This window comes from Xenopus tropicalis, chromosome 1 (assembly GCF_000004195.4).
Source record: "Xenopus tropicalis strain Nigerian chromosome 1, UCB_Xtro_10.0, whole genome shotgun sequence".
NCBI classification, from domain to species: Eukaryota; Metazoa; Chordata; class Amphibia; order Anura; family Pipidae; genus Xenopus; species Xenopus tropicalis.
The window spans coordinates 107,904,485-107,920,204 of record NC_030677.2 but is presented as its reverse complement, the minus strand read 5'-3'; the positions used below and the strand labels follow the sequence as shown (position 1 = coordinate 107,920,204).

The window sequence follows — 15,720 nt, the reverse complement described above, 5'->3', positions numbered from 1 at the left end:
TAAAATGCCCTTATTTAGGGAATAATTTACTAGGTTCCGGTGTTAAAGGAGACATATAGCATAACTGAAAATCCACCCCAATCCTGTAGGCAATAATGAATTCTACATAGTGCTGGTTTCATTCTGGGCTAAAAATGATCTTTTTTATTAATATAAAAATGGCCCCTTTATTGGAGATCTCCATAGATCCGCCATGGTCCCTGTCTGTGTCTCAAATCAGTAGTGGGTGTGTTCTAACAGACCTTGAGAGAAGTACAGTAGGAGGGTGATAGCCAATTGCAGCCCTGTATTCAGACAAGCAAAGACAGTTTTCAGTTTCCTATCAAGTCAGCCGGGCTACCAGGGGGGCTGCTACCTTGAGGCAAGGTAAAAACCTTGTCTCAAGTGGCAGTGCTCAGCAAAGTAGTAAAAAAGGAATCTTACCTGGACACCCTTGGCACCCTCCCAAACAATCCAAACAAAAGTAAGCACCAGCACTCAAAGCAAATAAAGGAGGGCAAAACATGCAACTTTTCAGAGCACAAAAGCCCCTTTGACAAAGTACCAGAGTTGGCAAAAAGTGCTCCTGGTAACATAAAGGGCTGAAATTTTTCGGTTATTATTGATTGCGCTCTCTGCACTAGAGATGCAGCCCCCTGCCCTGGATCTTCGGCAGGTCTGCTGAGTGCTGCTGGCTCCCCTGCACAGCCTGGGAAAGGAAGGGAGGCAGCTGGAAGTAGAATAGATGGGCAGGACTAGTAGAATTTTTGGAAAAAAAAGGAATATATATAAAATAGCTTTTCTAAGGAAATAGATTATGATTAAAATATGTTGCTCTGATGTTCAGTGGGAGTATGGCAAAACCTACCTAATTGCTAGTTGACCGTTCTGTAGCACACACAAGGGACATAAACAAAAATTTTGGTACTGTGCATTTGTGTTGAGGGTAGACCCATATAAATAACTTGTACAGGGCCCCGCAGTTCCTGATTGCAGCCCTGCTCCTTAGATATGCTGAGTAATATATCCATAATTCAATGTCAAATAGCAGTGGATATAGCCCCCTCCTTCCCCCAAATGGTTTATTTCAATATTTATGCATATTAAAAATAGGTGTGACTTTAAGATCAGTTCCATGCAAGACCATTAGAGATTTTCATCTGTACTATGTTTTAAAACAGGAAAACAATATTTCCAACAATTTCAACCCAAGAGAAGGAAGCTCTTATATGAAAGAATTCCAGGACGATGTGATGGACAAACTCGGCTAAAGTTCTTCTGAAGGACATATATTCAGGTGGACTTCATCTCCTTGATGTTATGACTTTACCACTGTATGTTTGATGTTGCTGTGACCTCCTAAGCAGAACAATATAGCTATTAACCATTCCTAATAAAGAGCCATTTACACACTTTCCAGGGTCTCTTTATTGTACTGCTAAAACGAATACATTTTATCGTGAATAATGTATACCATACTGTAAAATATAAAGGCTATTAAGTAAACAAGGTGATCGATGAACATATAGAAACACAAGACTGCGGGGTTGTGTGTACAAGTATAAAAAATAATTGTGTGCATATATATTAATAGGTACATCTGTAATATTCAGTTACAAGTATCACATCTACTCATTTTGATACTGATTTGGGGGTTCGTTATCAGGACATGCCGATGACGTCTTGATGATGATCCGCAGAAGATAGAAATGTGTAAATATGATGTTTACTGAATAAAGCATGGAGAAAGCTTTGTCCAGTGTTCATATATAAACCTTAAATAATAAAAAGAACACAAATACGAGAGTATTGTAGAAATGATACCTATATTGGCTAACAATAAAAATACATTGCAAGCTTTCGGAGCTCTAAGGCCCTTTCATCACGCAAAATACAAATGAGAACTGCTATTCAAGTGCTTCCTCCAATGTGGTGTACTTGATCATATGTACTAAGTGCCCTACAGGAGGAATGTACATTTGAGAAACAGGGCAAAAACTACGCACAAGGATGAAACATCACAGACAAGATCAAGACCAAAGCGTGTGATACACCAGTGGGACAACACTTCTGCAATCAGGACCACAGCCTTCAGGACATGAAGGTGTTAATTCTAAAAGGGAAATTTGGAACTGAACGAGAAAGGAAGATCTATGAATTCAAATGTATAGAGTTATTCAACACATTAAGACAGGGCCTTAATTTGGGGTCAGGTTTCATGTCACACTATCTGACCTGACTGAATCCAGACCCCTGAACTATTTACAACCCACCCTAATAAACCTTAATTACTTTTATTATCTTCACAAGTTATCTCTATGTATCTGTAACTTCCTAATTTATTCTTCTCTCTGATCTAACAGTATAAATGTTGTGCCTTTCCAGTTTTCATTTGTATTTTGCCTGATGAAGGAGCCTTAGAGCTCCGAAAGCTTGCAATGTATTTTTATTGTTAGCCAATATAGGTATCATTTCTACACTACTCTTGTATTTGTGTTCTTTTTATTATACTACTACGGTACTACAGTTTGTGTTTTGTATATAAACCTTAGTGTGCCATGCAATATCTGGCAAACCAACGGTAAGACACTGTAAAAATCTACTTAAATGTTGGTTCTCAAAGTTATTAAAAGTCATTCTCTCAGAATAACATAATATTTATAACTAGCCAAAACAGTTTGGATACCTAAAAAAATTAACCAAAAACCGAAATTTTCATAGAATTTTATTTGCAAATATTACCAAAATATTCCATGAAAGACCATATGAAATAATTAATAAATATGGAAAGGGATGTTGCCACATCAGTTGGAAAGGCACAGGGAAGGCAAGCATTCTTCTTTCAAGGCATGAAGTGGGCTACAGACCTAAAAAAGATAAAAACAACCAGTTTCATAATGTTATATATAAAACAGGGAAGATTGGTGTTAACATCCAAAACGTTGGCTTTGCATTTAATTCATCTTTTTGACCATGATAAGACTGTGATGCAGATTTCCTTCAACAGATGGGCAGAACACAAATAGTGGATATCTTACAGGTGACTTAAAAAGCAACTTTAGCATAGGTGCCCACTTGAGAATATGTTTAGGACTTTTTGACACTGCCCCTTATATGCTATATACTATATACTAACTGTACATAATTTTAAAGGAGAAGGAAAGGTTTAATCACTTGATGGATTCCAAAATGTTAGGCACCCCCCAGTGATTCACTTACCTGAGATACCTGGTTCTGGGACCAGGCATGTTTAAAAACCTAATCTAGCAATGCAGCATATCTGTCAGTTTAAACAAAACACCCAGAATCACTTTCCATTCACTTCAAGGGCAATAACATATTCAAGCGTACTGTGATTTGGGCCATTGCAGCTGATGTGAATGGGAAGTGTTAATGGGCATTATGTTGCCTACCAGTGGAGCTACTGATGAGTGTGTATGGTTTGCAGTGTACTGGAGCACCCTCTACCTTAGTCTTAAAGGAAAGTTATACCCCCCCTCCCAATAACGCAGGTCTCTTTAAAAATATATTGTATAAAACAACTCATATATAAAACCCTACTTCATACAAATAAACCATTTTCATAAAAATATATTTTTTCAGTAGTACAGTGGCTTGCAAAAGTATTCGGCCCCCTTGAACTTTTCCACATTTTGTCACATTACAGCCACAAACATGAATCAATTTTATTGGAATTCCACGTGAAAGACCAATACAAAGTGGTGTACACGTGAGAAGTGGAACGAAAATCATACATGATTCCAAACATTTTTTACAAATAAATAACTGCAAAGTGGGGTGTGCGTAATTATTCAGCCCCCTGAGTCAATACTTTGTAGAAGCCCCTTTTGCTGCAATTACAGCTGCCAGTCTTTTAGGGTATGTCTCTACCAGCTTTGCACATCTACAGACTGAAATCCTTGCCCATTCTTCTTTGCAAAACAGCTCCAGCTCAGTCAGATTAGATGGACAGCGTTTGTGAACAGCAGTTTTCAGATCTTGCCACAGATTCTCGATTGGATTTAGATCTGGACTTTGACTGGGCCATTCTAACACATGGATATGTTTTGTTTTAAACCATTCCATTGTTGCCCTGGCTTTATGTTTATGGTTGTTGTCCTGCTGGAAGGTGAACCTCCGCCCCAGTCTCAAGTCTTTTGCAGACTCCAAGAGGTTTTCTTCCAAGATTGCCCTGTATTTGGCTCCATCCATCTTCCCATCAACTCTGACCAGCTTCCCTGTCCCTGCTGAAAAGAAGCACCCCCAGAGCATGATGCTGCCACCACCATATTTGACAGTGGGGATGGTGTGTTCAGAGTGATGTGCAGTGTTAGTTTTCCGCCACACATAGCGTTTTGCATTTTGGCCAAAAAGTTCAATTTTGGTCTCATCTGACCAGAGCACCTTCTTCCACATGTTTGCTGTGTCCCCCACATGGCTTGTGGCAAACTGCAAACGGGACTTCTTATGGTTTTCTGTTAACAATGGCTTTCTTCTTGCCACTCTTCCATAAAGGCCAACTTTGTGCAGTGCACGACTAATAGTTGTCCTATGGACAGATTCCCCCACCTGAGCTGTAGATCTCTGCAGCTCGTCCAGAGTCACCATGGGCCTCTTGGCTGCATTTCTGATCAGCGCTCTCCTTGTTCGGCCTGTGAGTTTAGGTGGACGGCCTTGTCTTGGTAGGTTTACAGATGTGCCATACTCCTTCCATTTCTGAATGATTGCTTGAACAGTGCTCCGTGGGATGTTCAAGGCTTTGGAAATCTTTTTGTAGCCTAAGCCTGCTTTAAATTTCTCAATAACGTTATCCCTGACCTGTCTGGTGTGTTCTTTGGACTTCATGGTGTTGTTGCTCCCAATATTCTCTTAGACAACCTCTGAGGCCGTCACAGAGCAGCTGTATTTGTACTGACATTAGATTACACACAGGTGCACTCTATTTAGTCATTAGCACTCATCAGGCAATGTCTATGGGCAACTGAATGCACTCAGACCAAAGGGGGCTGAATAATTAAGCACACCCCACTTTGCAGTTATTTATTTGTAAAAAATGTTTGGAATCATGTATGATTTTCGTTCCACTTCTCACGTGTACACCACTTTGTATTGGTCTTTCACGTGGAATTCCAATAAAATTGATTCATGTTTGTGGCTGTAATGTGACAAAATGTGGAAAAGTTCAAGGGGGCCGAATACTTTTGCAAGCCACTGTATGTGCCATTGGGTATTCTTAAATAGAAAATTGCCATTTTATGTACTAAAAGCCCCCCCCCCAGGATTATATGATTCACGCAGGCTTGGACTGGGATTCAAAATAGGCCCTTGTAGGTGCAGTATACAGAGTCCCAAACAGCCCCCCCCTCACCTGCCTATTAAATAGTGACTGCCTGTGGCATCTTACAGCAGCCCCTCTGGCATTTGCCAGAATCCACAGATTGCTAGTCTGGGCATGGATTCACGGCACACGCAAACAAACCAAGAGCACACACACATGTTAGATCACATTAGCCAATGCATGGACAAAGTTCTGCCTTTTACTCCCACACTTCTTCCTGTTACAGTTAGAGCTGCATTATTTTTTTTAAGTGATCACTGAGGGGGCACACAGAGCATCACAAAATAGTAGCTATTATTATGATAATAAACTATCTGTTGGATAAAAATTCATTCCAGAGGGTATAATTTTCCTTTAATAAGCAAGCATAAAATAAATATGGCTCTGTGGTCTGGAAAAGGAACTGAAATAATGTTCACAAAACTGCTACGTGTTCTGTGGCTGAGTCTGTCTGCCTGTAGCATGATGGTCTGGGATGGATGAATGCCAGCGAGGGTGAGGGGATGTTCAGCTTAATATAGCTGGAGGATGGAAGGTGCTGCAGCACTGGATACTGACAATATAAAAGGAAAACTCATTTGGGGAAGGTGCTGTTGAAGGATACTGTGACTGTAAAGAAGAGGGACAGGTGACATACACCCCTAGAAACATTGTACAACCCAGGGAACGCTTAGTTTGCATGGAGCATTTTGGTATTGTATTTTTAGTAGATGAAGGAGCAGTTCTTTGTGTTGCTGGGGCACTTGCATGCACGATGGTATGAGCATTGCCCCCCCTATATAACAGACAGCAGAGAGAATATATGTTGCTTAAGAAGTTGGCTTGGTGGGTTTGTGCGCAGCGGTGCCCCACATAGGGATGGCTGTTGGTTGACTGGCTTGCCCACAGGGACAAAGTACATTATACAATGAATATAATGTACAGTATGCCAACTCCAATGTTAGTTAAAAACACCATGTGATATTTAGCCGATGATTAAGGGCACATGCTCCCGTAACGTGTCAGGCTTTTGGCCTTGCCTTGTGGTGATTTTATAATCAAACTGGAATAAAGCTCTTGTTTTACAGAAGATCCTAGGGTTGCAGACCACTTTTCCTGTGCAAAACTGTAAATTTATAGTAAGCAGGGTGTGGAAGGGCATTTATGATATGGAAGAAGGGGGAGTGGGTCATAATAGTGGTGTTCTTGTGTCTCTTCCCTTGATGTGGGCCCCTAGTCAGCTCTGAAGGTTTAGCTATTGCTGAAAATGTTCTTTTTATATATATTTTTTCCAAAACACCTACAAATTTACTGGAGTTTTATCTATGGATCATTTATTGTTGATATTTTAGTTGCAGTAAATAGAACGTTTCAACTTGGGTGTTTTTCTACCTTTATATATTGAAGTATACAGCTTAATTAACTTAATATGAGAAATGATTTATGAACTTCTCATTTATTGCTTTTAGAGGTTTCTCATATTAACTTAATAGTTAATATTTGATGTTTCTTAAATTGTAAATGAAAGGGCCAGACTATTATTTAATATTTTGTGTATTGTACCTAAAGGTATTTGAAGTTTGACTTAACTTTGGGCTACTGGTTTTGAGTTTGAGGGAGAGGAAGCCATTTATTGTTCTCTAAAAAATAGCTATAATTAAATAATTATACATACACAGAACATCCATTAAAAGCAGTAGAGTGAAAAAATAAACTGTATCTGTGTGAGTAAATGGATGAAGAGTTATTACTTCAAGCAAGGAATTTATTTCCTCCTTACATAAAGTTCTTATTATTAGAGAATGAACATGTGATTGCAGATCCTCAAGTCTGACCCCATTGGACTGTACCTGCAGGGCTTAACAACTATTTCCTAAAAAGGCTGCTCACATGAGCACAGTAATAGCAGGCTCACGTACCAGAATATCAGAGCCAAGTTTGTCTCATTTAATGAAAGTAACAATTCCCATAAAAGAACTAACATACAATACTTGCCTTTGTCCACCTTTAGCCATACTAAATGGGAAGGGACAGTGTACTACAATTATAATTATGACATGCAATAAGGACTATGTCCTATGTAAAGCAAATCCACAGACAGCAAGATTTGTTCATTTGAAATGTAAAAGGTTTGCGAATTTGAATTGTAAACTATCTATATGAGGACTAGGAAGGCTGCTCTGAGCTATTGTGTTTGTCCTGTAATTATGTGCTCTATGGGAATAATAGAGAAATTAACAAATATCAAATGGCACCCACATAATACGTTATTGCATTATCAGTTAGGCCTATATCAATCAGGTCTGAAACTGGCCATACATAGTTGCTAATAAGCCACTTTTGAAAGTCAGCAAAATGGTGGCCTTCTCAACGGATATCCAGTGTTTTTCACTGCGTATGTATACAAGCACACAATTTTGCACACACATAATTCAGCAATTGCTGGGTGCAAACATGCTATTCATTTTTTATGATTTTGATGTCACTGGATTCTCTTCTTTGAAATATACTGAAGGGGGAAAAAATACTCAATATGGACATACATTGCTATCCGTTTAAAGTATAATGGATAATGCACAACCCACTATGAAATATATGGATAATGTCTGGGACCAGGGGTTTCTTTTTTTCTCAAGTCTAGAGGTTTCATGATTAAAGTATATATTTTTATTTTTTACTCTAAGAAATCAGAAAGTGACAAACATAATACATTTTACTGTATATCATAAGCTCTTGTCTATTATATGTGTGTTTGGTTTCATCAATACAGTATACCAATACTTACATTAGTGACAGAGGGCAGGGGTTGTTCAGAGCAATGCACAGGACCTTGGCTCACGGAATGGGTTGCTTCCAGCAGGCATTCCCACCAACAGCGCATCCTTACAAGCGTTCTGCATGCAATACTGCTGAAGCTCTGCTGCCGCCTGAGAGACCTACATACAAATACATGTAATTATACGTTAAAACATTCTCCACTTTCCACCAAAAGGTTACACACTAGGCCTTAAATTATTATATTAAAATGCATTGCAGAGGTCATTAACTACATTGCATTGTACATGCATCAGGCTAAATATGTACAAGTAGAGGATGTTGGTCAATTGGCCCAATTTTTATCCGGACTAGCTGCCATGGCTATGTGTATGGCTGCAAAGAATTTCCTACATGAAACTGCCCAAAATTATGCAGATTCCATTAAGGGGTTAAAACATACCCTAGGTGTAACGGCACATGAGGTCCCTTCAGGTGCTTTGAGCTCCACAATTTTAAACAGCCAAAATATTAAGTTAAATTAACAATACTTTTAAGCGTCAGTAACCTGGGAATGGGGTGCTACTATTGTCTGACTGCCGATCACAATGTAAATCAATAGAGGGGTGATTTTGGGCACCAGCTTCTTTGAGAAACGCAGCTCCAAATGCACCTTGTGTGCCATCAAATATTTCCAGTGACTTTTTGCCATTGGCAAGAAGAGAAACCTTATTCTCAGTGCTAACAATAGCAGTTTTTATTTGATTTCCGTTCTTTGTACCATTTTGGGGTCTTTTTCTGATCATACCCATGAGTGTAAAACGACAAATTTGTAGGTCAGACAATAACCCATTGTTACCCCTGCTCTTCTTATCCCTTCTCATGGTTCCGTTGGTGTTCCAGATACAATCCCGTGATTGTTGCAAAGAGATGCCTTTAGGCCGTGGGTGTTCTCCATAATGCACAAGTCCCTTCAATAACCCTCACCCCCCCAAGGCTCTGACAGCTATTTACTGTTTGTGCTACAGCAGCCACAGGTCAGGAGATCTATCTCTGTGCCAAGCTGCTGTGCTATAAATGGTTTTAAGATCTGATTAACATAATCATATGAGAACTTCCCCATTATGCATCTTATCTGGATGTTCTCCTTTTTTTATTAATTTTAGCATGGTCTGAAAAAACTGCTTTAATCACATGATCTTAAACAGACAAATGATGGGGGGGGGGGGTGAGTTGTGATAACTTAGAATTTGATCACTGTACACATGTCCCCAACTTGTTTTTTCTTTAAATGCAAATTTTACAACATTTTATCTCCCACATGTGTTTATAGTATAAAGACAACTTTGTAAATATAAATGCCACCGGGTTCCACTGCCCTCTGTGAGCAATGGCATAACCAAATACAGAAAAAGCATTCCTTGGGACATCCTTGTACAAGAATAGGACCTGTTATTCAGAATGCTTGGGGACAGATAAGGGGTCTTTCTGTAATTTGGATCTCCATACCGTAACCCTTTAAACATTAAACACAAAAGGATTGTTTTGCTACCAATATGTATCCATGTAGCTTAGTTACAATCAAATACAAGGTATTATTACACAGAAAAAGAAAATTTGTTTTAAAAATGTAAATTATTTGATTAAAATGGAGTCTATGGGAAATGGCCTTCCCATTATTCTGAGCTTTCTGGATAACAGGTTTCGGGATAACGCATCCCATACCAGTACTATAAAATCTCAAGCCAGAAGTCATTGCAGTAACAAACAGGCAAGGCATTGGTGGGTGACTGAAAACAATATACAAAGAGTTTCAGGATATGGATATATTTTCACAAAGCCAGTGGCATAGCTTGAAGAGACAGGGCCACTGCAAAAATATTCAGAGGCCCCAGCAAGCAGTTCCCTGCACACTTGCTTGTTTTGAGCTTTCAAGTTTAAGCAGCAAAAGGGTCTGGGGGTGATAACATAATGCAGGAGCACCCCCCCCCCCCAAGCCATATGGTAGCTATGCTACTGCATATAGCAGTCATGAAAGGGATAATAAAAAGTGTATAAGACCTAACTAAAGTAGATAATTGACTTGCTGCATCAATTTGTAGTCTATGTTGACATTACAGTGTCACACAGTTGTATAATGTTTTGCAGAAGCTTGTGGCTCCTGATAAACAGCAACTTCCTCTCTTTTGCCACTAAAGAAATACAACACAATGTTGAATAATACTGGAGGCAGACATGTTGTGTAACTACATTACTCAGCATACACAGGGCACTTCTGCATGTTGTAACCCTCTGCTGTATTGTGGGAGAGATTGAGAAACCTGACACTTACCTGCAAGGTTTTTATAGCTAATTGGGTCCAGTGGATATACCTTGGGGAGTCTCAATAAAATACTTACACACAAGTACAGGAAAAATGGGAAATGTTATATAAGAAAAAATAAATTGCATCCAATACATTCAGGAAAACAACTGCACATGAAGACAGTGCAGTCTGTCTGGCTAACTAAGCACAGATAACCCCCTTACTTAATGGGCTCCTGCTAACAAAACTGTCACATTAAATGGTAAAAGGAGGAGGTTGTAAACTGTAATGTAATGTCAGATAGCTAGTCAGCAAGCTAACATCTAAGCTAGTTACTTGACTTTTTAAAGGAGAAGGAAAGACAAAAAAGTATAGAAAATGGTGAAAAGTAGATGGTGACTAGTACCCCAAGCCTGTCCAATTTTTAGATAGGCATGGCACACGGTCCCAGGTAAGCTATTACATGCACTTTTGTCCATCCCCTTTCCCCACAACTGATACCTTTACTTCTCCTTTAAGTGATATTCCGTGTTAATGACTCCAGCCTTGTGTAGCACTACTTGCCCCAAGCAGGGGGAACACACGCATAATTCTTTTGGTATTGGTAACCTCCTGCATGACAGTAGGCCATTTTGTAACTTGGCTGGCAGCAGAGTGGACTCACTGTGTAACGTCAGACCAATTTTCTGTTGGAACTTAGCAAGGGCAGCTCCCTTTCTGCTGTACTTGACTAGCCTGATCCTACCAATTATCATTTTGGATGAGCAGTGTGCAAAGTGCATTTTCAGATGCAATTACTGATTACTGCATTTTTTATTTTTTTTTTACTCACAACACGGTGTTCCTTTCCAGCATAATTTTGGTCCCCTTTAGGGTAAAATGTGCTTGACACTATTGCAACCAGTGTGTCAAAATTCACACACTTGTACTTGAGTCTTGATGTGAATCAGAAAACGTTCTAACTGCTGTCATTTCTGGCATTTAGTAGGCGCCAACTATAACTTCGCTACAATTCCTAGCAGAACATTAGAGCTCAATACCGACAAGAGAATTTATTGGCAAACAGGGAACCTATTGGTCGGCTTTGGAGGATGTATGGTGCAAGAATAACTACCAATAGCAATGTTCCTCTGTGTTGTGTAAATTATGACACCAGTGTGCACACACACACACATAACATGCATATATTTCTTAACACATACACAGAATTCAGCTCTTGCTTGGGAGCACCCAAGATACAATTATCCACAAGAAACTAGAGAGCATTCCTTTCCGTCTAATAGCTAGAATTCCTCCTGATGTACTAAACACAAGCACGCCTTCTTTTCCTCACTTTTGCTACTGTCTAAGGCCTACTGTCTGAGGTATAGAAGCCCTGTAACCTAACCCTCAGACAGACACCATATCTTTGTGACACTCCATCTCCCAGCTGCTTCTAATTCTTTCCCATGCACAGCTGCCAAACTAAGATGGCCAAAGGCCTGACCTGGGCCACTTAAATTATATTAGTTTTATTCAACAAAGTTGCTATAACAACAACACTATACCAAAATAAGGGCCATATCTGCACTTTAATTCTACTAATGGAAGTATAAATAGTTTGGCACAAGAGCACAGAAATTACCGGCTCCCCCACCACGTAGCACCCATAACACAATAAGAGGGGAATTCACAGAACATTAATAGCAATCTGCTTTCATTCACTTTATTAAACTAACTGCTAATTGGTTACCATGGGGCACTTTTTGTCCTATTTAGTTAATTTACCGCCCTTTTGCCTAGCCCTGAGGTATTATTATTATTAACATTTATTTATAAAGCGACAACATATTCCGCAGCGCTGTACAATAAGTGGGTTTCATACATTGCACATACAGAGTAACATATAAAGCAATCAATAACCGATACAAGAGGTGAAGAGGGCCCTGCCCAAAAGAGCTTACAATCTACAAGATTGTGTATCTCGAAGTTAGTAAAATAATTTTTGGACCCCTGCTTAAAGGAGTTGTTTACCTTTTAGCATGCTGTAGAAGGTGCTTTTTTGGGAGAATTTGCAATTGGTCTTATTATGTGTGTTTTTTTTTTTTATTATTTTGCCTTTTGTTTGGCAGCTTTACAGATTGGCATTTCAGCAGCATATGGTTGCTAGGGACCAAATTACACTAGCAACCAGTACTGTGAGTGAGAGATTGGAATATAGGAGAGGCCTGAATAATAAGATAAGTAATAAAAAGTATCATTAACAATAAAATTGTAGCCTCACAAAGCAGTAGTTGTGTTGGCATCTGGGGTCAATGACCCCCAGTCAGAAGAAAAATGTAAATAATTTGAGAACTAAAAAGAATAAAGAATGAAGACCAATTTCAAAGTTGCTAAGAATTGTTGTAACATACTATTACTAAACTTAAAGGTGAACTACCCCTTTAACATTGAGAATAGAACATTTGTTCATAACCCCATATTGAAACAGTTTATCAGTCAGTGCCCCACTGGGCTCCTCCAGAAGCTGCAGGGTCTGCTTCCTCTATATCTGAGGCAGAGAAAAATTTGGCCTTCATGCTGGTAAGACATTGCTCCCTATGCAGGAACTACAATTAGTGTCTATTTCTGAATGCTTAGAGGTAAAATTAAGTCTGATATGGAAGCAAATGACTTGTGGATGTGGCTTTAGTTTCCTGAGCCGTGCCTTGAACGTCAGTTAAACACTGCAGCAAGCTGCTCTAACCAGTAATTACAGGGGTAAAGTCCTTTGGAAAATTTTGAGGAAAAAAAAAAGTTTTTTTCCTCTGTGTGACAGAAAGGAAAACTGCAATAGAAATGTCTGGAACATTTAGAAATAAAGGGCTTCAAAATGACAATGGCACAATACAGATGTGAGAGACACAGGGGCAACTGCAAGCTATTGCCATTCTTATGAGCTATAAATCCCATCACCTTTGTCAGTGGATGCTGGGAGTTGTAGTCTAGTTTTAGCAGAAGCGGGTTCAAGCACTGTGCATATCCTTTTATAAATATATACAGAAAATAACATTCATTTGCCCGTTAGCTTGAGAAGAAGCACTTAACTTTACAGCACTCACAATATGTAGGTGAGGGGCATCAAGGGTAAGGGTGCCCAGCATGTAAACAACAATAAAAAGTGTCTACTAAAACAAAATTAATATACTTATAAAAGGTGTAAATAACCTAATTAACTGATTAGTAGGGAATGTACATAAGCAAAGGAAGTTTCTCTCTGCATCAGCTGGGTCTCCTTACCTTAATCCGTTCTACACTAGCCTCCAGCCTCAGCTGCTCCACCACTCTCTGCATTGTACTGAAGTTAGAGTTGGAAGACATCTATGCCAGGGGGGATGCACAGTTAGTTTAGTAATGATGAAAGCTGCACCCAGCTCCTGCTGCAACACTGAGTTGTGATCCCTGGAGATATCTGTGGCAGGAAATGATCTCACAAGCTTCTAAACTCCTAAACTGACTCCAACCCTCCTACCCATCCTGCAGCCCTCAAAGTAATGCAGCTCCCAGGGTCCAGTGTTCCGTGTCACAGTTATTTAGGGAGCCATCTTCTGGCAACTAGTGGGACTGCGCATTCAAAAGCAGCAAATGAAAATTGAGTTGAGTGCTGTAGGCAGAAAAAGCACAATGTTTAAAGAGGCAAGAAGAGTTCCAGGAAGAAAGTGAAAACTAATAAATGCTCTACTAATGATCTTGTGTTAGAAGTTGCATTTTTCTGCCCAACTGACCTGTAGCCAAAATCCACCTCATAACAATATGTATGAGCTGTAAAATAATAAGTGGGATATATGCAAATCATATTTGCAGGTCATATTTGGTATATGCAAAGTGGTATATGAAGGTAAATCCACTTCATAACAATATGTATAAACTGTAAAATAATACGTGTTATATGCCATAGCTCATAATAACCAATGTGCTTTGTATTTGCTGAGAAGGAAACTAATTCCCTGTGTAGCAACACTGTCCAGGGATATTTATGTGCACATCTCATATATGCAAGTACAAAAAACATGCACAGGTTGCCTAGGGCACCCTTGCTACCACCCCTCATACTATTATTCTTGTATGTGCTTGTCTGCCTTAAGCATGGGAGAAGGGGTCAGGTGCATGGTACGGGCGGTGGCTGAGAGTTCAGGTTATCATTTGTGTTTGGGGGCCGACTGAGTGACCTTATGCCACTTTAAACACATTTAAACATGAAAATCCTGTAAATTATATCCTTAAAACAGTGCTTAGTGAGGTCATTATTTATAATCAGTGCTTGTAATTTCTGTCATCAGTACCATGACCTGTATAAAAGCACTCTGCCTTCCTATTTAAAAACAAATCAGCTACAGTTTGGACAGAAATGAACTACCACTACCATCACATCAGCATTAGGTGTCAATTAGAAGTACCAACTAACCATTAACCGTGGATGTCACAGGAAATAGCATCTGCCATCCTTAGAGCCAAATCAGCAAGAAATCAGGGTGTGTATATGGCACAACTGTAAGGGCTCCACTGTCACCTGGCTTCTAAAACCCTGGTGGTAAAAGCAGCTTCACTTGTAGAGGGGCTCCAGAGGAAGAAGAGGGTTTCTGATGGCAGCCCTGTCATTGGCACGCCCACCCCACAGACCTGAGGAATGACCATGGAACATTACCCAGATGCAGTCAGTCACAACTGGCAATCCAGAAAGCCACTATGTATACATATCATGGGCCCAAGGGGTTAATTAGAAATTTCGCTTCAGCCAGACCAGGTATTCTTTCTGGCAACTTCTTTGGAAGATAAAATGTACCATAAAAATCTGAATTTCCCACTACTGTTGTGTTTCTCATTAGGTCAATGGAGGTTGTTGCACATGGTCCCACTATGGAAGAATAAATATACTCTATACTTGTATTTTTGGGCATTCACATTCTCGGTGCCAGTTGTGGTAAATGCTTTCCCATTACCTCACAGAATCCTTCCCTCCCTCTTTCCTTTCGGTCTGAAAGCTTCTGTGGTTATAAGTTGGTTTCTTTACTCTGTTTATTTTTTCTGTTCAATATTACCTTGTAACAGGGGCAACTACCTTCCCCACACACAAAGCCACTGCCTCCTTTTCCCAGACACCCTTATGCCTTTCCCCTATCACTCTAAAATGGTGTGGGCTTATAGAGCCTGCTCTCTAGTTGGGGGAAACAATAGTTTTCAGGGTTTTGTTTCTAAATGCCCCCCTAGGGCTAGACCACCCACACCGGGAGGGAGCTTCCCTTGCTGGCAGCCATACCGTGACATTGAGAAAAGTGCCATATCTTTCACTCTTTATACACCTGCATGTGGTGTCACACATGCACATAAAGGTTAACTGCTTTAAAAC

The 15,720-nt window shown here is 39.7% G+C and overlaps 2 protein-coding genes across 3 annotated transcripts in view; one reads left to right on the top strand and one right to left on the bottom strand.

Annotated features, from left to right (window-relative positions):
• shoc1 (shortage in chiasmata 1) overlaps positions 1–1,394 on the top strand; it is a 50,476-nt gene extending 49,082 nt beyond the window's left edge. For both annotated transcript variants that reach the window (XM_031906521.1, XM_031906526.1), the window contains one exon: positions 1,161–1,394. In XM_031906521.1, the coding sequence (XP_031762381.1) occupies positions 1,161–1,261 (101 nt within the window). In that variant the 3' untranslated portion in view covers positions 1,262–1,394. The remainder of the gene's footprint in view (positions 1–1,160) is intronic.
• Positions 1,395–2,696: 1,302 nt separating this feature from the next.
• On the bottom strand, positions 2,697–13,787 carry gng10 (guanine nucleotide binding protein (G protein), gamma 10). Its single transcript, NM_001205012.1, is given in 3 exon segments — positions 2,697–2,846; positions 8,082–8,232; positions 13,614–13,787. Coding segments are annotated over 2 exon segments (207 nt in total). The 5' UTR covers positions 13,695–13,787; the 3' UTR covers positions 2,697–2,846; positions 8,082–8,106.
• Positions 13,788–15,720: the final 1,933 nt, after the last annotated feature.